At 40.1% G+C, this 26,934-nt stretch overlaps 1 protein-coding gene across 1 annotated transcript in view; it reads left to right on the top strand.

Annotated features, from left to right (window-relative positions):
- Positions 1 to 2,056: 2,056 nt before the first annotated feature.
- The window catches only part of si:ch211-225b11.1 (uncharacterized protein LOC561694 homolog), a 65,707-nt gene continuing 40,829 nt past the window's right edge, over positions 2,057 to 26,934 (top strand). Inside the window, exons 1-2 of the mRNA XM_041901147.2 lie at positions 2,057 to 2,824; positions 10,175 to 10,309. Of these exons, the coding sequence (XP_041757081.2) occupies positions 2,569 to 2,824; positions 10,175 to 10,309 (391 nt within the window). The 5' untranslated portion in view covers positions 2,057 to 2,568. The remainder of the gene's footprint in view (positions 2,825 to 10,174; positions 10,310 to 26,934) is intronic.

Raw genomic sequence — 26,934 nt, 5'->3', positions numbered from 1 at the left:
AGGCACCGCTCATCACCGGTCAATACCATCCCTACGGTGAAGCATGGTGGTGGCAGCATCATGCTGTGGGGATGTGTTTCAGCGGCAGGGACTGGGAGACTAGTCAGAATCGAGGCAAAGATGAACAGAGCCAAGTACAGAGAGATCCTTGATGAAAACCTGCTCCAGAGCGCTCAGGACCTCAGACTGGGGGCGAAGGGTCACCTTCCAACAGGACAACGACCCTAAGCACACAGCCAAAACAATACAGGAGTGGCTTCGGGACAAGTCTCTGAATGTCCTTGAGTGGCCCAGCCAGAGCCCGGACTTGAACCCGATCTAACGTCTCTGGAGAGACCTGAAAATAGCTGTGCAGCGACGCTCCCCATCCAACCTAACAGAGCATAAGAGGATCTGCAGAGAAGAATGGGAGAAACTCCCCAAATACAGGTGTGCCAAGCTTGTAGCGTCATACCCAAGAAGACGCAAGGCTTTTATCACTGCCAAAGGTGCTTCAACAAAGTACTGAGTAAAGGGTCTGAATACTAAAGTAAATGTAATATTTCCTTTTTTTTGTTTTGTTTATAAATTAGCAAAAATTTATAAAAACCTGTTTTTGCTTTGTCATTATGGGGTATTGTGCGTAGATTGATGAGAAAAACAACAACAATTTAATCAATTTTAGAATAAGGCTGTAACGTAACAATATGTGAAAAAGTCAAGGGGTCTGAATACTTTCCGAATGCACTGTATGTTAGCAGAAGTTCAATAGTATCATAAGGAGACATATACTTGGAATAAGGAGGATGAATGGAGGGAAAAACAGAGGCGGAGGAGGTCGAAGAGAGTGAGGGAGGTAGAGGGTGAGCTTGAATCGGTTGAAGATGGCAGAAAAAAGGATGGAAGTGAATGAGGGCGAATTATCGGAGGTGGTAGATCTGGTGAAGATCTCGGAGCCCGAGGCTTGCACCGATGGTCAGGATAAAGATGAGTCTGTGACGGTAGGACTGAAAGTGGGTAAGCTCTGGCCATCGTCTTTCAGCTCTAAAAGTGGATTTCTAATGGTGTGGGCGTTTTAAGCTGTCCCAGTTTATATGATGTCCCACTCTTTTCAATTTCACCATATATTGAAATCTAAAACCTCAAGATCTCTTTGTTCCTGGGTATTACTGATAATGGATTTCCTTAGATAGTGAGGCTTGTTCCTCGAAATAAAATTATTAAGAATATTTTCTAAATCCTTTACAAGTCAAGCGATAATGAGACATAATCCACTGAAAAGGTTTGAGTTGAGTGTTTACACAGGCAGCCCAATTCTGATATATTGTTTCCACTAATTGGTCTTTTGACCAAACACAAAAGATATTTTCAGGTCAGTGCTTTTTCAGAGCTGATCTGATTTGTTACAATACCATTTAGTGAAAAAAATTGGGCTGCCTGTGTGAAAGCAGCCTTTAAGACAGTGACGTTGGATGAGGGGCAGGGCTTCATCAGATCATGCTAATGATTTATATATACTTGATGACTGATAGGGGGCGCTGTGTTGAAGCCCCCGCGCCTCCATCTTGGCACTCCCTCACCAATGTAAAACATATTTTGGAAGCTATAGAAATGCATACTTCTAAATTATAATATGTGAACTAAACATACAAATTAAACATGAAAAAAAATATAAAAACATTTTCCCTAAAGTATAATTACAAACTACTAATGTTACTGTCCCTCCCACCCCCCCAAAAAAGAAAGAAATACATGTAATTTTGTACATGAAACATTTAATTTAAATACTGTAGAATTTCATTCATTCTTATGGAGGACTGCGCCTACTAGGGGGACGCTTCAAAGCCTGTCAATGGCCAATACATAGCATCAGCAATCCAGGGATTATATACATAATTGCATCACACTCACGCTCGACTCAGACCAAATTTTAACCCTAATTTTAACCACACTGCTAACCGTTAATTTTTACTTTGTGGCTGTGATAACTAGTGGAAACCCCACAACGAGGGCATCGCTAGGAAACTACGGCACGTGTGGGCGGGTTCACGATTATTTTTTGGGGTGTAACCCTGATGGTACATAAGCAGGTTGAATTACAATTTCTAGGTCTATGTTGCGGTGGGTTCGCTGAGGTGTAATAAGAACGGGTGGGTTACCGTGAGTTTAGTGCATATTATCCTGCATGTGAATTGAGAGTAAATCAGGGCATTAGTTGTGATATGTCAGGCAGTCATCGAATGAGGTGTCACCTGATGCCTACAGTAAGATAGCACACGTCGAAGGCTAAAGCTAGTACTAGCAATATCATTGTGTTTCATAAGGAAATTTAGTTGTCGGGATTGTCTGTAGCCTATTTGGCTTAGACATTTTAGTCGTGCGCCTATTATACATTTCCTGCTATAGGCTTTGTTCATAATATTCAGTATTATCCTACTGATTTATTCTGATATAAAGGTTATGTCTTGTCACATTTAGCTTATTAATTAATGTGTAAATTCGACTAATATTATATGTTAGTAAGTGGCATAATAGCCCATAAAAACGTAATTGAAATTATTGGTGAGAGTTAGACTACTACACTTTAAAATGGAAGTGGGGTCCGAAAAGACATCATCCACCACCAAACTATCCATTCGCCATGGGGTCTTCAAAGAGGAGACTGATATTGCTCTGAAAGCACCCTTATACGTAGATGCTATGTTACCAAAGAAAGTGGAGCACGCGAAAGCAGAAAGAGCCACCTGGGGTCGCCGCCTTGAGTTCGTCCTCGCGTCGGTGGGGTACGCGGTGGGACTTGGGAACGTGTGGCGCTTTCCATACCTCTGCTACAGGAGCGGTGGAGGTAAGCATGTGTATGTGGAAGTATTAAAGCAGAATGCAGGAATATTTTTTCGGTTTGTTTAATTTAGAAACCAGTCTAATTATTGAACCATATTTGGCACATGTCATACATTCTCTTCAGCTGAGCATGGTCACATGAAGTTTGCAATTCTGTATGCAACAACAACAAAAAAAGTTTTATTGCAACATACACAGGATAGGTGCAGTGAAATGTGTTGTTTTACAGGGTCAGCCATAGTAGTATAGAACCCCTGCAGCAAATTAGGATTAAGTGCCTTGCTCAAGGGCACATCAACAGACTTTTCACTTTGTAGGCTCGGGTATTCAAACCAGTGACCTTTCGGTTACTGGACCAACACTCTAACAGCTAGGCTACCTGCCGCCAGTTATGAGCCACCTGTGATGTAGCCTACATAAACTTTATGAGCCACTTGTGATGTATGTGCCTTTTGGTTGAACAATAGCCTCACTAATTAAAAACAGAGAAGTGTTTTCACAATGCAATAACAGGGTTGCTTTCAGAATAAAGATAATGTGTTAATTGATGTTGGATGTTTGTTTCTAGATGAAGATGTATGACGTTTTTCTTACTTGCTGATTTAATCTTACTTGCATGCCTTTATAGAATAGGATTGAGCTAAACTAAGCCATATGGATACTGTTTTTAATAAAAAGTTGAAATCCAAGTGGAACTCAATGATTCTGTCTGCCCAATCCTCTGAAATACACCTCAAAGTAAGACTTTCAGGTTGAGATTAACGTTAAGATGTTATGAATATGAATTGGACTTCTTGAAGGAGCCAGGAGCCACAGGTTTTGCATGATTTGTTTAAAGGCCCAATGGAGCAGTTTAAAACAAATCTCAATATCAAATCATTTATGGGCAACAATGAAGTACCTTACTGTGATTTATTTTTTAATTAAAATTGTAAAAAAGAAACATAGCTTCTTAGCAAAGGGCAATTTCACAAGCAAGAATTTTGCTAGGACTGTCTGGGAGTGGTCTGAGTGGGGAGGGGAAAACTGAAAACTAGCTGTTATTGGCAGAGGTTTGGAACTCTTGTTCTTATTGGTATATTAACGAATGAACTGCCAGAGGCAGGCCAAAACTCCATCCCACCAAAACAGGTTGACATTTCAGGCAGTCTTTTAGAACAGCTCTTACACTATAATGATATTATTATCATTTTCACAGTATTATTCAAACCACATAGGTGGAAATATATATAAAACATAGGAAAATCACGTTTTTGACTGCACTGGGCCTTTAATGTTGCATCATCATCATGACTGCATTGCCTTGGCTTACATCTGGCACAGTTGAGATCTAGCTGAGATCTAGGCATGTGTAGAATGACTCAGCAAAACATCAAAGACCTTCCCAAACAACAGACACTGATGATTATGTGTTCTGTTGTATTTCCTCGTTACTAGTTTACTTCCTCTCCTGCTTTGCCACGGACCTCACTGTATAACAGAAATGTGCTAACTTGACAGATACCATCACACTGGTTTGCTCAGGCACTTAGAAGGCACTACATTCATCTGGCATTCATTCACATCTCAGATTTATGTAGCGGACATAAATTGGACTTATGATCTTGAGGGGGAATTGCCTCTTGGTCTAATGGTCAAGATGTATGTTTCTCCTGTGAGGGACCAGGATTCAGATCCTGTCTGTGACAACTACAATGAGGGGCCTGTAACTCATTCCCTCACCCGAGAGCTTAAAACAAGTATACTGAAGGACATTTCTAGTCCAAGTTTAGGGAAGTAAGACTGTCTGTCTTGGTTTTATTTTAGTAAGACACACCATGTGTTGCCTATTCATCCTCCTTGGTGTTAAGCTAGCTGTCATGGTAATTACCATATATGACTGTTTCCTGGGCTAGTAGTCCAGACCTCTATCCAGTTACTGAAGGAGGGTGGGTCAGCTCTGTAAACAGAGATGCTGTGTTAGTGGTAGTAGTAGACAATGGTTGGTGATGGTGCACTGCATGGGTCGAGTTTCAATTGAATTGAACCAACATTGAGAGTTCATTGTTTCATGTATTTGAGTGCTAGAAAAGAAACAGGTGTACATTTGTCAATGCTCTTAAGTTTTTACTCTAATCTGATGTGCTTTTTAACCTGGTCCTTTATGTCTTCTCTAAACCAATGATCACTACTGGGTAGGGCTGGGAATTGCCAGGGACCTCACGATACGATATTATCACGATACTTAGGTGCAGGTATGATTATGTATTGGGATTTTCACGATTCTATATGTATTGAGATTTGATATTGCGACTTGATGTTCCAAACACATTGTTCACTATATATCTGCAGCAGAAAGACGAGAGCATGAGATCAGTCAGGGAAATAAGTGCTGAAAAAATGTTGGCTCACTATTTAAAAATAAAATGGAGAACAAGCTATAGGATGACAAATACCAGAGTTTTGGCACAAGTATAGCAGACTAGCGCCAGCTAACGCTACCTACAGTAGCAAAAACAAAAATCGATAATTGGAGTCAAATATCAATATTATATCATCCAAACATAATATTGCGATATATAACTATATCGACTCTCCCCTTCCCCCATCACTACTATTGGGTCACTTTTCTAACTAGCACTTGTTGAACAGAGCCATGGCACTGCTGTACAGGACACCCCCAGCAGCGCCTGCAAGCCGGAGGGCCCACGAGCTCTGGGGGCCCATGCGGTTGTCATCGATGTCTATTTTTTACATTGTAGAATAATAGTGAAGACATCAAAACTATGAAATAACACATATGGAATCATGTAGTAACCAAAAAAGTGTTAAACAAATCAAAATATGTTATATTTGAGATTCTTCAAAGTAGCCACCCTTTGCCTTGATGACAGCTTTGCACACTATTGGCATTCTCTCAACCAGATTCATGAGGTAGTCACCTGGAATGCATTTTAATTAACAGGTGTACCTTGTTAAAAGTTAATTTGTGGAATTTCTTTCTTTCTTAATGCGTTTGAGCCAATCAGTTGTGTTGTGACAATTTCAAGAACTTTGAAAGTTTCTTCAAGTGCAGTTGCAAAAACCATCAAGCTCCGATGAAACTGGCTCTCATGAGGACCGCCACAGGAAAGGAAGACCCAGAGTTACCTCTGCTGTAGATTACAAGTTCATTAGAGTTACCAGCCTCAGAAATTGCAGCCCAAATAAATGCTTCCCAGAGTTAAAGTAACAGACACATCTCAACATCAACTGTTCAGAGGAGACTGCGTGAATCAGGCCTTCATGGTCGAATTGCTGCAAAGAAACCACTACAAAAGGACACCAATAAGAAGAAGAGACTTGCTTGGGCCAAGAAACACGAGCAATGGACATTAGACTGGTGGAAATCTGTCCTTTGGTCTGGAGTCCAAATTAGAGATTTTTGGTTCCAACCGCTGTGTCTTTGTGAGACGCAGTGTAGGTGAACGGATGATCTCTGCATGTGTAGTTCCCACCGTGAAGCATGGAGGAGGAGGTGTGATGGTGTGGGGGTGCTTTGCTAGTGACACTGTCAGTGATTTATTTTGAATTCAAGGCACACTTAACCAGCATGGTAACCACAGCATTCTGCAGCGATACGCCGTCTCATCTGGTTTGGGCTTAGTGGGACAATCATTTTGTTTTTCAACAGGACAGTGACCCAACATACCGCCACCTCTATTTGACCAAGAAGGAGCGTGATGGAGTGCTGCATCAGATGACCTGGCCTCCGCAATCCCCCGACCTCAACCCAATTGAGATGGTTTGGGATGAGTTGGACTGCAGAGTGAAGGAAAAGCAGCCAACAAGTGCTTAGATATGTGGGAACTCCTTCAAGACTGTTGGAAAAGCATCCCAGGTGAAGCTGGTTGAGAGAATGCCAAGAGTGTGTAAAGCTGTCATCAAGGCAAAGGGTGGCTACTTTGAAGAATCTAAAATCTAAAATATATTTTGATTTGTTTTAAAACTTTTTTGGTTACTAGATGATTCCATATATGTCATTTCATAGTTTTGATGTCTTCACTATTATTCTACAATGTAAAAAATAGTTAAAAATAAAGAAAAACCCTTGAATGAGTAGGTGTGTCCAAACTTTTGACTGATACTGTACATGGAAGTTAAGTGTTTGTTTCTTGGGCCTCAGGCCTTGAAAAATACAAAATTAAACTGATTGAAAGTATAAGGGGCTATCAGTGAACAAATGCTGTGGTCAGGGCTACGACGGCGCCAGTGCAATGAGTGGAGCTTACTCAGGTGTTCAAAAGCACATATCAGACCGAGAGCCTAATGCTTCTTAACTAGTTATTGATGAGTTTTAGTTTAGAAAACGATCTCTCCGCAGAAGCAACAGCTACAGGGAAGGTAAAAACAGCTTGATTGCCGTTGCAACATCAGGGAAACTGGGCATAAGATTGGTGCTTCAAGTACAGCAGTTCTGCACCATCTTTAATTGAGCCTCTCACTCCTTAATTACCGGCTTCAGCACATTACGGAAAGAGATGAACTATATACGAAGCTCTGGGGACAGGTCGTCTGGATACTGGACAGCCAATAAATTGTCAGATGCAAACTGATTCTCATCTTTAGCGGACAACTGGTCTTGAGGGCTTGAACAAAAAAAGTGGTTTGCGATTTTGTTCATACTGGTGAACTGGTGTTTGAGTTGTGTGGTTGCAATATCAACAGTCCGTTATCTCTGGTATACAGTGCATTCAGAAAGTATTCAGACACCTTGACTTCTTCCACATTTTGTTACGTTACAGCCTTATTCTAAAATGGATTACATTGTTTTTTCCCCTTCATCAATCTACTCACAATACCCCATAATGACAAAGCAAAAACAGGTTTTTAGAAATGTTTGCAAATGTATTAAAATAAAAAACGGAAATATCACATTTACATACACTACCGTTCAAAAGTTTGGGGTCACTTAGAAATGTCCTTGTTTTCGAAAGAAAAGCAAAATAAAATTATCTTGCTGATTCTCCAGATACTCAACTAGTCTCAAGAAGGCCAGTTTTATTGCTTCTTTAATCAGCACAACAGTTTTCAGCTGTGCTAACATAATTGCAAAAGGGTTTTCTAATGATCAATTAGCCTTTTAAAATGATAAACTTGGATTAGCAAACACAACGTGCCATTGGAACACAGGACTGATGGTTGCTGATAATGGGCCTCTGTACGCCTATGTAGATATTCCATTAAAAATCTGCCGTTTCCAGCTACAATAGCCATTTACAACATTAACAATGTCTACACTGTATTTCTGATCAATTTGATGTTATTTTAATGTCATTTCTAAGTGACCCCAAACTTTTGAATGGTAGTGTAAGTATTCAGACTCTTTACTCAGAACTTTGTTGAAGCACCTTTGGCAGCAATTTACAGCCTCTAGCCTTCTTGGGTATGACGCTACAAGCTTGGCACACCTGTATTTGGGGAGTTTCTCCCATCTTCTCTGCAGATCCTCTCAAGCTCTGTCAGATTGGATGGGGAGCGTCGCTGCACAGCTATTTTCAGGTCTCTCCAGAGATGTTCGATCGGGTTCAAGTCCGGGCTCTGGCTGGGGCACTCAAGGACATTCAGAGACTTGTCCCGAAGCCACTCCTGCGTTGTCTTGGCTGTGTGCTTAGGGTCGTTGTCCTGTTGGAAGGAGAACCTTCGCCCCAGTCTGAGGTCGTCTCTCTGTACTTTGCTCCGTTCATCTTTCCCTCGATCCTGACTAGTCTCACAGTCCCTGCAACTGAAAAACATCCCCACAGCATGATGCTACCACCACCATGCTTCACCGTAAGGATGGTGCCAGGTTTCCTCCAGACTTGGCATTCAGGCCAAAGAGTTCAATCTTGGTTTCGTCAGACCAGAGAATTTTGTTTCTCATGGTCAGAGTCCTTTAGGTGCCTTTTGGCAAACTCCAAGCGGGCTGTCATGTGCCTTTTTTAGTGAGGAGTGGCTTCCGTCCGGCCACTCTACCATAAAGGCCTGATTGGTGGAGGGCTGCAGAGATGGTTGTCCTTCTGGAAGTTTCTCCCATCTCCACAGAGGAACTCTAGAGCTCTGTCACCTCCCTGACCAAGGCCGTTCTCCCCCGATTGCTCAGTTTGGCCAGGCGGCCAGCTCTAGGAAGAATCTTGGTGGTTCCAAACTTCTTCCATTTAAGAATGATGGAGGCCACTGTGTTCTTGGGGACCTTCAATGCTGCAGAAATGTTTTGGTACCCTTCCCCAGATCTGTGCCTCACTACAATCCTGTCTCCGAGCTCTACGGACAATTCCTTCTACCTCATGGCTTGGTTTTTGCTCTGATATGCACTTAACTGTGGGACCTTATATAGACAGGTGTGTGCCTTTTCCAAATCTCATAGCAAAGGGTCTGTATACTTATGTAAATAAGGTATTTCAGTGTGTGTTTTTTTTATACATTTGCAAAAACTTCAAAACCTGTTTTCACTTTGTCATTATGGGGTATTGTGTGTAGATTGAGGGAAAACAATCATTTAATCTATTTTAGAATAAGGCTGTAAAGTTACGAAAAGGGAAGGGATCTTAATACTTTCCAAATGCACAGTATCTTGGCATGCATTATTCAAGACTAAGTTTAAGTTGTGTGCAGCACAATGGACCTACAGGCCGTAGTGAAAACATTTGCACACAAAAAAGGAGGACTTCAGGAGACCAGGGGAGTCTCTCATGTTGGATATAATTTGATTTAATTGAATTTACCTTGAATATTGCAGCCCATTTGTCTAGGCTATTAGCCAGACAAAATCCGCTGAGTTCAACAATAAATAGTGGCTGAATTTATCCTCAAGCCGACTACTTTTTTTTCCTCATTGTTTGGCAATGTGATGTCATTTTTATATAAAAAAGTGTATAAATAGCAGCTAACTACCATATATATAGCTATAGATAGTACACTGCAGAATGAAACAATCCCCAGGAAGCTAGTGTTTTGAGGGTGGACTGACTGTATTATTTGGCATTAATAGACTGGTTTTACGCACAACAACTTTCTATCCAAGCTGGGAGAGAGTGCGAGGACAGCTCATGTCATGCAGGTTAAGGTAGCATATACAGGACAGTTTTATATATATAAAAAACATCTGTTGGTAGCCGATTAGTATGTTGTTGCGTCAAACATTTATTTTACATTCCGCAAAGTTTGAATTTCCAACGTACATTATTGCCACCAGCCAGCAATGTGCGACACCGTGTATAGCTTTGTGAAATGTTAGGCTTAACAAACTCCGACCTTGCGGGGGTCCAGAGAAACTGCAAATAAAACAAGTTTAAGTTTAATTTTGAAAACTCCTTGTGTTACTAATCTATTTGGCTCCATATCTCCCTTCGTTTAGGTGCCTTTCTCATTCCTTACTTTCTCATGCTGTTTCTGTGTGGCATCCCCCTGCTCTTCATGGAGTTTGCTATTGGGCAGTACACCCGTCTGGGACCAGTGCATGCTCTAGCCAAAATCTGCCCCTTGTTCAAAGGTGAGTGATATCCACAGGCCTATGGTTCCCAAGGCCTCACACATGTTTAGCCTTTATCCACCATTTTCTGTTGGTTTTAGTCAACCTGGAACAGTCCAGCAAAGAGGCAATGATGATTTAATGAGTGCATATGTACAGTAGGCCTACTTGGCACAGGTAAAGGGATTAACACGTGGAGGCTCAGGTTGCTACTTTGTTCAAAAGGGGAAGGGTTTAATAAACTGTCTGTTATCAGGTTCCGGTGTTACTCGACAATGTAATTTGACTCGAAATTGGCTTTAAACAATAGGCTACATCTTTGTTGACATGTTATCAATTATTTAGACTTTTTTTACACATGAATAGCCTATTGGGTTTATACTAAGTGTTCACAGAATAAAATAATAGAAAGATTTATGCAATTAACTGCCACTCATAAGTATTTACACTATACCACCCATGCAATAATTACACACCATTACTTTCACCCTCAAGAGTTCTTCACTAAATAACTTTTTTTCAAAAACAAGGTGTACCCTGTTTAGCTTTCATTTAAGGGCTCCTTCCCACATGTTAGAGACTCCTGCCCATGTGCTACAAGTTATAAAAGGAATGGCCCTTGTACAAACATAGTCCTTTAGAAATAAGATGTTTCTTAAAAGGTGTGCTTGTTCACAGTATTTCAGGTCATCTGTCACAAGTTCAGTTTCATACCTACTGTTCATGGGTAACACTTTATGAGTCATACATAAACTATCCAGTACACATAGTGTATGATGGATTATTTTTAAATGAACTATTTAAAAACGTCTTTATTAGTATGGACAAAGCCAAAATAATTGTTGTAAATTGTTATGGAGGTTTATCACACGTCGTCATATGTTATACGTTTTATTTTGTGTTAATGTTGATCTGAAAATATTATTTATGCCACTAGAAATTAAACATTACCAATAATGTACATAGTAATATGTAACAGACCCATCCTTATAGACAAACTAAGGGCTGTGTTGCTAACGTGCAGAGAATTGTGATGGATTGTATCGAGTAATTCTTTAAAGTTTATTTTGGTTAGATTAGCATGGTTTGCATCTGTTATGTTCTGTAGTGAATAATAATAAAAAGTAAAGGAGCTGATACTTTTCATTCATAAAATCATATTCCTTCTCTTAACCTCAGGTTCTTTGTTTTATGTTTCAGGCCCCTCTGAAAAGAACAGGTGCAAATGCTTAGTAATACAGAGTAAAATTCACATTTGTGAGATTTCCAAATGTTTTATCCGTGACAATTAACTGTTGGCCAGTCTTCTTTCCATCCAGTTAAATAGTACACTGACATGATGTTTGCCCATTTTGGCTTCACTTCACAGTGAAAGGCGTGATCCTATGATGTGGGCCTAATTAGTTAAAAAGGAAACCTGTCGTGTGTGTGTGTGTATTTATGCCCAGTTTGGTTTGGTATTATAAGGTGACGTGTTGATAAACAGGAATCCAAGTACACAGGTTAAAAAACATAGAATGAACCTGCCCACTGGGCACAAACTGGTTGAATCAACGTTGTTTCGATGTAATTTGTCAATGTATTGTGACGTGTAATCCACATGGAAAATACATTGGATTTGAAAAAAGTAATTAACTATTTTGAGGGTGAAATTTTAACCACAGGATTATGTCATCATTGTAGTCAAGTTTCTACAAAGACAAACCTTGTATAAAATATGTTGAATTTGTACCTTTAAAACAATGTCAAATCTTCAACGTTATATCCGCTATCAAAAAAAAACTATAGGCTGGGTAGCACCTCCTACTGGAGAATTGATTTGTTTACAGCTACTCTCTGGTCTCACATCCGGGTTTTAACAAGGCCCAGCCATGATATTTTTCACTGACTATTACCAATGTGCTATTTTGAGAATGATTGTTGTGAAATCTCCACATATGAGGTATTGTATGTAGGCCAGTGACCCCAAAAATCAAAGTTCCATCTGTGCCACTGACAGTCTGCCTTGAATCGAATGTATTAATTATTAATTTGTAGACAAAATGGAATTCATGTCTCCAGCTCAACCAAACATCAATGTTAAAAAATCGGACTAAAATACATCAAACTTTATTTGTTTAAAGTGCATTTAAAGTTTGATTTAGATTTAGTCCTATTTTTTTACTTTGATTTTTGGTTGACGTGAATCCAACATATCAGTTATTCATTTGTAGACTAACTGGAATTAAAGCCAGACTAAATCAGTGGCACAGATGGAACTATCCAAGCAGAAGATAAATCTCCTTCAAATGTTGATATTTGGTTGCATTGACGACCAAACCCAATAAATAGCCTATTAGCTTATCGACAAGTTAAGAAATTATATGTTAAATTCACATCTCCAACTCAACCAAATATACAAGTTAAAAAATGGGATTAAGCCAGTGACTCCATTAAATGTTAATATTTGGTTGTGTTGTCAACCAAACACAATTCAATATTGTTTTTGTAATACAGTAAATAGCCTAAAGTTAAGGCTATCTTAATGTAACACTCAACCTTAAAATTAGTAACACATCCATGGCCACATTTTGAGTTTACTGTAACTATACATTTCTTCTTATGTAATCATATAAAGCGTACATGTTCAACATAGCATGCATAGATTGTTTTAGGTCTGGGGAGATGCACCATGTACTTTTAATGTAATCTCAACTGCGATCCAGATAATTTGGTTCTGCTATTAGATAACACATTAATCTGTTGTATAAATAAACAAAATATCTTACGTTGTATTCCCAGTTGAACCTTGTTGTGCTTTTTAAATGGTTGAAAGCGCATTGATAGATAGTTGGGTGACAACTAAACACAAAATCTGACATAGTTTTTCCATTGGAAATTGGTTGTGCGTCTTAGATGGTTGAAAGCATAGTGATAACACATTGGAAATTCAACTAACTTTTGGCTGTCTTTTTGAGTGGGTTAATATAGGTTGTAATCTCATTTATCAACGTCTCAACCAAATACAGTGGGGGAAAAAAGTATTTAGTCAGCCACCAATTGTGCAAGTTCTCCCACTTAAAAAGATGAGAGAGGCCTGTAATTTTCATCATAGGTACACGTCAACTATGACAGACAAATTGAGGAAAAAAAATCCAGAAAATCACATTGTAGGATTTTTTATGAATTTATTTGCAAATTATGGTGGAAAATAAGTATTTGGTCACCTACAAACAAGCAAGATTTCTGGCTCTCACAGACCTGTAACTTCTTCTTTAAGAGGCTCCTCTGTCCTCCACTCGTTACCTGTATTAATGGCACCTGTTTGAACTTGTTATCAGTATAAAAGACACCTGTCCACAACCTCAGTCACACTCCAATGACTGATCCGTGTAAAGGAAAGAATGAATGGGGCCATGTATCGTGAGATTTTTAGTGAAAACCTCCTTCCATCAGCAAGGGCATTGAAGATGAAACGTGGCTGGGTCTTTCAGCATGACAATGATCCAAAACACACCGCCCGGGCAACGAAGGAGTGGCTTCGTAAGAAGCATTTCAAGGTCCTGGAGTGGCCTAGCCAGTCTCCAGATCTCAACCCCATAGAAAATCTTTGGAGGGAGTTGAAAGTCCGTGTTGCCCAGCGACAGCCCCAAAACATCACTGCTCTAGAGGAGATCTGCATGGAGGAATGGGCCAAAATACCAGCAACAGTGTGTGAAAACCTTGTGAAGACTTACAGAAAACGTTTGACCTGTGTCATTGCCAACAAAGGGTATATAACAAAGTATTGAGAAACTTTTGTTATTGACCAAATACTTATTTTCCACCATAATTTGCAAATAAATTCATTAATCATCCTACAATGTGATTTTCTGGGGGAAAAAATCCTCATTTTGTCTGTCATAGTTGACGTGTACCTATGATGAAAATTACAGGCCTCTCTCATCTTTTTAAGTGGGAGAACTTGCACAATTGGTGGCTGACTAAATACTTTTTTCCCCCTCTGTATTACCCAATTATCCACTTTGAAATGATGTGGTGTGCCCAGTGGGTTGTCCTTAAATTCAGGTCAAGAAGTTGGAATGCAAGTTAATGTTTGATATATCAACAGTACATTTTATGGCATTGGCATCAGTATCATCAATTATTAGAACAATGTCAAAAGAAGTAACAACAATGCAGTGGTTTTCTTCTTAGAGGGTTAAGTGGTTTAAACATGTTGCACGAAGGACCACTTGAAAGCAGTTTGCTGTTTAGGGTGACAATGTACAAACAAATAAGACCAGCCACAAATTGTTTATTAACAGTGAATAATAATTTAGCACAACATTTTCAGATTATACTGTAGTTCCACTTCACTTTAAACTATTTGTCATGATAGAATTTTGCTATGCCTGAAATGTCATGGTACCTTTTCTGATCATTCTGAATTGTTCATGCAGGTTTGAGACAAATTACATTATTCTGTTACCTTGACACATCCAGCATTATGTTATCCAACCTAATCTCTGAATGTGTAATTATAATCATGTTTTTATGAGCTGACATAAACTGTTATGAATGGGCATTACAGGTGCCTTGTTTTCCATATTTCTTACTTGCTTCATGGCAGATCATTGAAGTGGTGTTTTTATGTTCATAGTAGTTATTGTAGGGTGGCTTCTGTCAAAATATCTTTCACACCTCGTTGATTGATGAGGGGTGGGACTTCCGCCATGATTTATGAGGGGGGCGTGTCCAGAGGTAATCAAATTAGGTAATTAAATGGGAGAACCAAGTGGTTTCACCCATGGGGACATATTTGGGAGGTTGGTAATTATGTTAATTAAGACTCTATAAGTTAGAATGAATTAGGTTTGTGTGTGTGTTGTCTGTGATTAATGTCTGTTTATATCATATGACATAATGTCAGGTAGAACTTGACCCGGGAGTTGTGATTTATGACCACAGATGTCAAATCTGGGATTAGGGACTGATTTCTATAGAAGGATATTTGTATTCACAAAAAGATTGTTACACATATTAACATATATAACATTTAAAAAATATTATTAGATTAAATTTGTAAGATCATTGAAGATATCTTGCACATATTAATATAATTATATCCACTGATGCTGCTGACAACAGTTTTCAAGAAGTTACATTGGCCCTGTGTAGCTCAGTTGGTAGAGCATGGCGTTTGCGACGCCAGGGTTGTGGGTTTGATTCCCACGGGGGGCAAGTATGAAACATTTATGCACTCACTAACTGTAAGTCGCTCTGGATAAGAGTGTCTGCTAAATGACTAAAATGTAAAATGGGATGGAAAATGTCTGATGTTCAAAGACCTACACACGGGATACAGTAGATCACCCCCGTTGGTAGTTTGGTAAACTATATTTTCAGAGTAGTTTTCTCCTAACACTGACTATATACAGTATATTACATGACTCTCTTACAGACCTTCTCAAAGGCTCTCAATTTAGCATACGTACCTAATTGTTTGCTGATGGTTGATGGGCCCCCAAATTGTATTCAAACTGGTTGGGTATATTTAGGACCCAGTGTATTCACACTTAGCCCATAGGGCAATCAACAAGCAGTTGTCTGTACTTCACAGAGCCTCGGAAGTTAACAGAAAAGGAACACAGATGAAATGTTACTTATGAAACTGTTATTTATAAAACTGATATGATATACACATTGTATCAACAAAAAAAAGTTACATAGCGATATAGATTTTCCATCCCCATCACAAGTAAATTAAAATCTTCGCACATACTGTTGTTGCTCGTGTGATATCTTGGCCTTGCTTTATCTTGGCCAGGTCGCAGTTGTAAATGAGAACTTGTTCTCAACTGGCTTACCTGGTTAAATAAAGGTGAAAAAAAAAATATATATATATATATTTTTTTTTATTGCACATATGAAGTTAGGCTATTCTGTTTAACCCTCATACTACCGACTTGGTTCATTTTGTCCCCAGAGGCATATTTGTTTTATCATAGTCCAAAGGTAGTTTATTAAATTCTTCAAATGTGTCATGACTTTGCCAATCAACTCGTTCTTAACAAATATAAATCATTGTTTAGTGTTTCTGTATCAATGTGGACAAAAACAAATTCAAGTCCTTTTGGGGTCATTTTAACACCAACCAAAAACATAATTATGCCTATAATAATTTGATAAATAGGACCTTTATTTGAATCTAGGTTTCTCTGGAGACATATTAAGTTATACGTACCACCGGAGGGGGACCTTTATCGGTGATTTTGACCAGATAGACAGATCATACAGTTGAAGTTTACATACACTTAGGTTGGAGTCATTAAAACTTGTTTTTCAACCACTCCACAAATTTCTTGTTAACAAAATATAGTTTTGGCAAGTCGGTTAGGACATCTACTTTGTGCATGACACAAGTAATCTTTACAACAATTGTTTACAGACAGATTATTTCACTTATAATTCACTGTATCACAATTCCAGTGAGTCAGAAGTTTACATACACTAAGTTGACTGTGCCTTTTAAACAGCTTGGAAAATTCCAGAAAATGATGTCATGGATTTAGAAGCTTTTGATAGGCTAATTGACATCATTTGAGTCAATTGGAGGTGTACCTGTGGATGCATTTCAAGGCCTACCTTTAAACTCAGTGCTTCTTTGCTTGACATCATGGGAAAATCAAAAGAAATCAGCCAAGACCTCAGAGAATAAATTGTAGACCTCCACAAGTCTGGTTCATCCTTGGGAGCAATTAAAAAATGCCTGAAGGTACCACGTTCATCTGTACAAACAATAGTACGCAAGTATAAACACCATGGGACCACGCATCCGTCATACCACTCAGGAAGGAGACGCGTTCTGTCTCCTAGATATGAACGTACTTTGGTGCGAAAAGTGCAAATCAATCCCAGAACAACAGCAAAGGACCTTGTGAAGATGCTGGAGGAAACAGGTACAAAAGTATCTATATCCACAGTAAAACAAGTCCTATATCGACATAACCTGAAAGGCCACTCAGCAAGGAAGTAGCCACTGCTCCAAAACCGCCATAAAAAAGCCAGACTACGGTTTGCAACTGCACATGGGGACAAATATTGTACTTTTTGGAGAAATGTCCTCTGGTCTGATGAAACAAAAATATAACTATTTGGCCATAATGACCATCGTTACGTTTGACCCAAGTTAAACAATTTAAAGGCAATGCTACCAAATACTAATTGAGTGTATGTAAACTTCTGACCCACTGGGAATGTGATGAAAGGAATAAAAGCTGAAATAAATCATTCTCTCTACAATTATTCTGACATTTCACATTCTTAAAATAAAGTGATGATCCTAACTGACCTAAGACAGGGAATTGTGAAAAACTGAGTTTAAATGTATTTGGCTAAGGTGTATGTAAACTTCCGACTTCAACTGTAGCTCCCCATGCACTCTCCTAAGATTGTACTTTTCTATACTATGTATCATATGACCGTGTACTAAATCGAAATTCTTACATATACGTCTAGTTCCAGTAAAAACAGCTAATTAAAGTCTGTTAGTACTATGAATAATTGGTAGAACTGTAATACAGAGAAACGCTACCCTTTGAATGTACACATAGTGGTGTATATTCTCAGAAAAATAGTTATTTTACCGGGAAATGTTATATAAATACCAGAATTCCTATAATATCCTCCAATATTCTATATGTGCAACTTGATATGGTATTTGGGTTGCTATAACATTTGGTCTAAAGTGACATTGAGGATTTGAGCATGCTTTTTGAAGCATTCTACTCTACCATTGGCCCTACAACTCCCATTGTTTCACTAGCAGCAATACTAATGCTGACTGAGGGTAAGTAAATAAAGAAAACTAGTTGGTTTTACCACATAAATATGACAGTTAATATTTACTTCAAAATTCTAAAAACGAAATAATACTTCAATCAAATGATGGTAAATCAGCTTTTTAGTACTAATGTGGATTGTAAGGGTTGGTGTGAGGTGTGACCCAGGTGCGGTGCAGGTTAGACAGTAGGCAGAGATTTACATTTTAGTTATTTAGCAGACGCTCTTATGAAACAAGGAACTTTACTGATGGTCCCGAAGCCAGGACACAAAATAACGGACTTTACACGAAAAATTAAGGCGGAACAAATAAGACTCCAAAAAACAGGCAGACAGCCAAAAATACGAAATACTAACTATGACTGAAATAATAAATCAACAGGGAGAACACTTCTCACGTACCTGTCCATACATCATCCACCCCCCTCGTAGCTGGTTTGCTGGAGGCGTAGCACCTCAGCACCCCCTCCAGATCCTGGTTGACGCGCTCCATCTGCCCGTTCGACTGGGGATGGATGCCGGAAGACAAGTTGACGGAGGCGCCGAGGCAGGTGGCGAACGCCTTCCAGAACCTGGAGGCGAACTGAGGGCCCCGATCCGACACCACATCTTGGGGAAGGCCATGGACCCGGAAAACGTGCTGCACCACCAACTTAGCCGTCTCCCGGGCCGACGGGAGTTTGGGAAGGGGAATGAAGTGGGCAGCCTTCGAGAACCGGTTCACAACGACCAGGATGACTGTGTATCCATCAGAGGGGGGTAGGGCGGAAATGAAGTCCAGCGAGATGTGGGACCAGGGGCGCTTGGGGATAGGCAGGGGTCGGAGCAGCCCTGCCGCAGGCTGACGTGAGCTCTTTGTGCGCACGCACACCGGGCAAGCAGCCACGAAGGCGCGCGTATCCCCCTCAGCAGATGGTCACCAGAACCTCTTACGCAGGAACTCCAATCTCAGACGCTTTGGTACGTACGTCCTCCCCGATCTGACCAGCCTATCGATTCCCTACGAAACTGGGGCAGCAATCATGGCGTTGGGGACAATGGGATCATCCCTCTCTCCGGTGGGGACACTCCGGAGAGTCCACAATGAAAAACTGGATGTCCTCCCATAGCCCCCCCGCCACCCGGACACGCACGGGAACAGTGCGCCGGGTGATGAAGCCCGACCCCAACCACCAGCCGTCCAGGCCCATGACCGGAACCGGCTCAGAGAGGGATCCCACTGAACCCTTACGGGGAGAAAAGTCTGGGAGTGTCTGGAGTTGGGGTTTCGGTTCCGGCTCGCTTGCACCCCTCCCGATACTAGCGAGCCCTCCCGTTTCCCGGCTTCTCCGGGCATGATTCGCAGTGGTGACCTGTCTGGCCGCAGTACAGGCAACGTCCCTGGCGCAGATGCCTCTGCCTCTCCATCCTGGACAAGTGCGCCGCACCCAGCTGCATAGCCTCCTCCTGAGGCGTCTCCTCCCTGAATCGGGGGAAAGCCTCCGGGCTGATAGGGGGACACGGAGGCGCGCCTTGCGTCATGCCTCTGTTGTGCGCCCTTTCACGACGCTGATTGTCTACCCGCACCGAGAGGTCAACGAGGCCGTCCAGTCGCTCAGGCAGCTCCCTGAAGGAGAGTTTGTCCTTCATCCCCTATGATAAACCCTGAGCGTAAAGGACGAGCAGGGCGGCAACACCTTGCGTAGCTCCCGGGTGAATAGGTAGCAATCGGAGCACGCCGGAGTTTGGCTCTCCCACTCCGCGGTAGCCCAGGAAAGGGCCCAACCCGTCAACAGAGTGATAATGTAGGCCGCCCTGCTCCGTCGGGAATGAGGAGGGTTGTAGGCTGAATATCAGGGAACACTGGGTGAGGAATTCCCTGCAGCCCTCTGGACGTCCGTCGTACCTCTCCGGAGGTGGTAGGCGGGGTTCCCGCGATGTCGCAGGCGAGACTGGAGACGCGGCTTCCGCTCCGCCGGATACCGGTGCTGGTCGGATGTCCACCCGGCTCTGCACGGCGATCGTCAGCTGGCGGAGATTCTCGTGATCTGCTGCAGACTGCGGTCGTGCTGGTTCAGCATGGCTCCTTGCGTTTCCAATGCGCTATGATACTGTGCTGCCTCCGCTGGGTCCATAGTGGCTCAGTTTTCTGTAAGGGTTGGTGTGAGGTGCAGGTTAGACAGTAGGCAGTAGGCAGAGATGGTGAAACAAGGAACTTTACTGATGGTCCAAAATAACGGACTTTACACAAAAAAGAAAGGCGGAGCAAATAAGACCCCAAAAACAGGCGGCGCACAATTGGCCCAGCGTCGTCCAGGGTAGGGGAGGGAATGGCCGGTAGGGATGTATCTCAGTTGGTAGAGCATGGCGTTTGCAACGCCAGGGTTGTGGGTTCGATTCCCACGGGGCGCAAGTATGAAAAAATTAAAAAATTAAAAAATGTATGCACTCACTAACTGTAAGTCGCTCTGGATAAGAGCATCTGCTAAATGACAAAAAATTAAAAAAATTAAATAAATAAAAAACGAAATACTAACTATGACTGAAATAATAAATATACAGGGAGAACACTTCTCACGTACCTGTCCATACGTCCCGTGATCAGACACTGATTAGTACTGCTTGGCATAGTGAAACTAGCAGAGAAAATTGAGCAAGGGAACACAGGGAAGTGAGGGCATAAATACACAGGGGACACCAATAGGAAGATGATTAGTCTCGACTGTGAGTGAGGAGGTGCCTAAGGTTGTCGGAGGATGACACCTAGTGGGTCGCTCCGGAACTGCGACCCCCTCCTGTAACAGTGGATTGCACTTTGGAAAAAAGCTGCACAATATTTAAGGGAAAATGTATATTTTTGTTTTACAGAATATGCACATTAACTGTAGTTTTGCTAAAATAACAGTCTGTTTTGTTTTTTATTTCAGATATTTATTATTTGCGTCTAATGATGTTTTGATAAGAATTAAGTTGATAGTTTACTGTGATTGTTGCTTTTTCCAATAGTTTCTTCTTGGGGTCGAAATGACCCCAGTTGGTAATCCATGTATGTGACATATGTTGGTAGTATGAGGGTTCATTTTATTTGTACATTGTGAAAATGTTTGATAATTTTAGTATTTAAGTTGTATATTACCTTGTTAATGTACTACCACGTGTCGCAAGTAGATTTGGAATAAACCCCAAAACATTGTATTTTTTAAATGTCTATCTAGCCAGCTAAGCCATTGAGAATAACAATAGACATTGAGAATAACAATTTAGTTTTTGAAGGTGATGTTAAAGAGTGAAGGTTCATGAATGTCAAAGATTTGTGAACAGGTGGGGGAATTTGAAATAGGTGGGATTAAAATTATATTTGCTAATAACGTTTTGGAAACCACTGTTCACACTATATGGATTGTAAACATGTCCAGACATTGAGAACCATTATATCATTGAGTTGTAACATCAAAGTGTGGGTAAGCAATGTATGACACTAGACTTCTGTAACCTCTTTGCCAATAACAACTCGCTTTCTGTTTTCAAAACAAACTGCAAATACATCCAACATGTTTGTAAAGTCACAAGCTTGATGTAGTCATTGCGTGTCAGGAACATGGGGCCGAAATACTAAACTTTTGGCTACAATGTAATACACTATAAGTGAATTTGTCCAAATACTTATGACATTTTCAAATGGGGATCTATCTAAAGTACATAATGTCTATTCATTTCTAAACTGTAAAATCGATATGTATGAAAATACCCTCAAATAAAAGGTGACATTCTGTATTGTCGCCTCATAAAACGCTTAATCCAAAATGCTGAAGTGTAGAACCAAATTAAAAGTTTTAGCTTCACTTACATAACCAAAACAAACTACAAATGCATCCAACAAGTTTGTAGAGTCACAATGTAGTCATTGCGTGTTAGGAATATAGGCCCAAATACTAAACTTTTGACAAAATGTAATACAATAAAAGTGAATTTGTCCAAATACTTATTTTCACGCTATTCTACATGTATAATCGGTGCGCACTCGGTTCACAAATTATGGCCCGGCACTCTGTTCATAGGTGCTAAGTATACTCGGCCAGCAAATGCTATTGGTGTGTCTGAGCCAAAAAAAAAATCAGATTTTCAGGTGCTCCTAAATTTTATGTTGTGCTCCTGACTTTTTAAAGTTGAGAGCACCAGTGTTACCAATGAAATTTTTTAATTAAGAGCCCTGAACACATGCTACAATCAAAATCCCATATCTACACAACACCCTGAGGCTAAGCGGTTATGATTTTTTCTAAAGAAATGGATTTGACATAATGAACACGTTACTTCATTGTATTGCTTTTACAAAACTAACCCCAATACTAACTATGTTCTGACGGTTAACTGGCATTCTTTTAAAATACTAAATAAGAAATCAAACGTTGTGCTATTTTCCTAAACCATACTTCGAAATAATGCAGTTGAACATTGTAATACCATACTTCATAATGTTATCTTACATTTTTATGTCAATTTTTATGTTAATATTGAACAATCAGATTAACTTCAGAGAGAACCAATTCTCAATATTCACCAGAGACAGTGATTCTAAACTTATAAGAAGTTGTAAACTCTTTATTATTTAGTTTTTTGAATTTTGAAATAAATATAACTTTTGTCATATTTATGTGGTAAAAACTACTGCCATTTAAAGGGGTGGTACACCAACATTTTGAATAAACTTAATTTTATTAACAAAGTGATTCATCCATTGATTCCGAGAGACAATGACCAAAAATATGGCTTAGTTTTCTTTATTTACTTACCCTCAGCCAGCATTAGCATCACTGCTAGTGAAACAATGGGAGTGGTAGGGCCAATGGCAAGATACTTCAAAAAGCATGCTCAAATCCTCAACGTTACTTCAGACCAAATTTTATAGCAACCCAAATACCATATAAAGTTGCACATATAGAATATTGGAGGATATTATAGGAATTACCAAGTGTTCATAGCACTAACATACTTTTTATGAGCTGTTTTGACTGGAACTAAACGAATATGTAAGTGTTTTTTGTACACGGTCATATGATACATGGTATAGAAAAGTACAATCTTAGGAGAGTACATGGGGAGTTACAGATATATCTCTGCATATATATAGAACACAGTGGCAGGTCTCTCCAGAGATGTTCGATCGGGTTCAAGTCCGGGCTCTGACTGGGCCACTCAAGGACATTCAGAGACTTGTCCCGAAGCCACTCCTGCGTTGTCTTGGCTGTGTGCTTAGGGTCATTGTCCTGTTGGAAGGTGAACCTTCGCCCCAGTCTGAGGTCCTGAGCGCTCTGGAGCAGGTTTTCATCAAGGATCTCTCTGTACTTTTGTTCCGTTCATCTTTCCCTCGATCCTGACTAGTCTCCCAGTCCCCGCCGCTGAAAAACATCCCCACAGCATGATGCTGCCACCACCATGCTTCACCTCCAGACGTGACGCTTGGCATTCAGGCCAAAGAGTTCAGTCTTGGTTTCATCAGACCAGAGAATCTTGTTTCTCTTGGTCTGAGAGTCCTTTAGGTGCCTTTTGGAAAACTCCAAGTGGGCTGTCATGTGCCTTTTACTGAGGAGTGGCTTCCGTCTGGCCACTCTACCATAAAATCCTGATTGGTGGAGTGCTGCAGGGATGGTTGTCCTTCTGGAAGGTTCTCCCATCTCCCAAGAGGAACTCTGGAGCTCTGTCAGAGTGACAATCGGGTTCTTTGTCACCACCCTGATCAAGGCCCTTCTCCCCCGATTGCTCAGTTTGACCGGGCGGCCAGCTCTAGGACGAGTCTAGGTGGTTCCAAACTTCTTCCATTTAAGAGTGATGGAGGCCACTGTGTTCTTGGGGACCTTCAATGCTGCAGAAATGTTTTGGTACCCTTCCCCGGATCTGTGCCTCGACACAATCCTGTCTCAGAGCTCTACGGACAATTCCTTCGACCTCATGGCCTGCTCAACTGTGGGACCTTATATAGACAGGTGTGTGCCTTTCCAAATCATGTCCAATCAATTGAATTTACCACATGTGGACTCCAATCAAGTTTTAAAAACATCTGAAGGATGATCAATGGAAACAGGATGCACCTGAGCTCAATTTTGAGTCTCATAGCAAAGGGTCTGAATACTAATGTAAATAATGTATTTCAGTTTTTTTTTTACGTATAAATTAGCAAAAGTTTCTAAACTGATTTCACTTTGTCATTATGGGGTATTGTGTGTGTATATTGATGATGGGAAAAAGTAATTTAATCCATTTTAGAATAAGGCTGTAATGTAACAAAATGTGAAAAAGGGAAGGGGTCTGAATACTTTCCGAATGCACTGTATACTGTATATAGTCAGTGTTCGGGGAAGCTACTCTGAAAATATATAGTTTACCAAACTACCAATTTCTTCACACTGGAAGAAGTTAAGCTACACTAAAGCTAACCTTAAGAAAATGTAATTGACTTAACTAAAGTCAGTTTGAAAAAGTTGTTCACTACATCCAAACTACTTTGTGATAAATTATCATCTAAATCTGAAATGTCTTAGACTACAAATAGCAAGAACAGTTCAATATGGACTCAAATGAAAATTAGGCAGCTCTGATGCCGAAAGATAAAGGACATTTAATTCCTACTTCACACATTTTATTTTAGCAACAAAAAAAGTAGTGTGTAGTTTCAGTTGTTATCTACACCGATACATGGGGGGAAAAGTAATTAACTACTGAAAACACTATCAAGATTTGAATTTAGTTCAACTACCACCAAGCTACTGTAAACTGTATTTAAATTACTAGAATTAGTGTATGGGATGTAAAATAATCCTTAATTCAAGAAAACAGATGTATGGTGGATATAGTTGTGTGAAAGAGATCCTTTGTGACCTTAAATCTGATCTAATAATATTTTTAATGTAATATGTTCATAGTACTTACAGGTATTTGTGTGTAAACATACCCTTATGCATTTTACATTTTGAGGTAACATTATTAATCAATTCTATGTGAACCCAGACTTTGAGGTTATCAACATTAGTACCATCCGACAACATCCACTTGAACATGTCACCCCCTTTCTCCCCATTTACATCTACCACCCAGACTCACAACCAGGCTACAGCTAGAAGTCCAGACACACCACCCCTTATTTACAAAGGGGTCTAGAGAGGGCCTGTCTTGTCTTAAGGTAACAGCGAATCCACAATGTTTATGCAGATTTAACCCTTCTCGGGGTGAGCTACTGTATCCCGTGAGTGAAAAGACCGTTCAGAAAAGTACCCCAACCTCCCCTATACCAATTTCTCCAACTTTTCACCCCACCTCTGTTGGGATAAGTGGTATATTCACTTGTAGGTTAACAGGGAGCCCTGTAGGATTAAGACCTGTCAATTGGTCACTGGCAGGACTGAGTTCCTAACATAAGCTTCACTGACCACAATGGGAAAGATGTGATGATGTAGGTCTTTGCGTATCTGACATTTTCCGTCACCAATGTAACTTCTTGAAAACTGTTGTCTGTAGTATCAGTGGATATAATTATATTAATATTAATTAATTAATTATTCATATGTGCAAGAGAACTTCAATGATCTTACACATTTATTCTAATAATATTTTACATGTTACATGTGTTAATATGTGTAAGATAATCTTCTTGTAAGTGCAAACACCCTTCTATAGAAATAGTCTCTAATCACAGATTTCACATCTGCGGTCATAAATCAAGACTCCCGGGTCATGTTCTACCTGACATTACATCATATGATATAAACAGACATCAATCACACACAAACCTAATTCACCCTAATTTATAGAGTCTTAATTAACATAACTAAACCTAATTACCAACCCCCCAAATCAGTCCCCCACAAACCGGATGTTTACAATTATGGTTGAAACCACTTGATAATCTCATTTAATTACCTAATTTGATTACCCCTGGACATGCCCCCCTCATTTTGCTGGACTATGGTAATAGGAACACACATTATCCTGAGAACCGCCTGTGCCTGCTTGTTTAATCAATGATGTGTATTGTATTGAGTGTGATTTCATTAAATAAAACATCTGTCACAAAACCAAATGATTTCAGATGCTTTGTTGATGGCTGAGACCTTGTACAATTTACATTGTAGTGCCTGAATTAATTTCTCAAATTCTTTAGCCCATACTTTTCTGGAAGAGTTGTTTTGATCTACTCCGATACAGTGGGGGCTAAGAGCTGACACGTTAAATTACTGAAGGAGTGAAATGGAGTACATTCTGAACGTATAACAGTAGCCAATTCTAATATTAATTTGGAATCAAATATGGGTGATTCAGCATGTGTTCTTGATATCCACAAATTCACAACATTTGTATCAGAAAAAAACCCTGAAACAAATTCATTTTTGACATATCAAATTAGCTTATAGGATCAGTAGCTCCAAACAAATCCCTTCAAAGTCCTCAGTGTTTTACTTATCACATGAGAGATGAGAGCAAAGTATGTTCTATTTCTAGTGTCAACTGCAGGGCACTGCTTTCCATCTAAGTTAAAGATTTCAAACTTTCTGCCTGGATCTCGTTCTGCAGTCCAGTAGGGACACTGTTAGATAATAAAACTCTCACTATTTAGAGAGTTGAATATGTTTCAAATCATACTGAATAATTCTGATTGGTTAAATCCAAATGCCCTTGAACACCAAATGGCCTCTGACTCTGGTAGTCTGGAAGATTGCACTATTTTTGACTGTGGAATGTGTGGATCTACAGAACACTAGCATTCACCTAATGCTCCCTCAATGTACAAGAGCCCAGCCATCAACAGCCATTGATCATTTTGGGTTTGAATCAATAAGGTATTCTGTCACCTGTTCTAACTGAAGACTTTT

Source organism: Coregonus clupeaformis, chromosome 16 (genome assembly GCF_020615455.1).
Source record: "Coregonus clupeaformis isolate EN_2021a chromosome 16, ASM2061545v1, whole genome shotgun sequence".
NCBI classification, from domain to species: Eukaryota; Metazoa; Chordata; class Actinopteri; order Salmoniformes; family Salmonidae; genus Coregonus; species Coregonus clupeaformis.
This window is presented reverse-complemented; position numbering and strand designations above follow the sequence as displayed.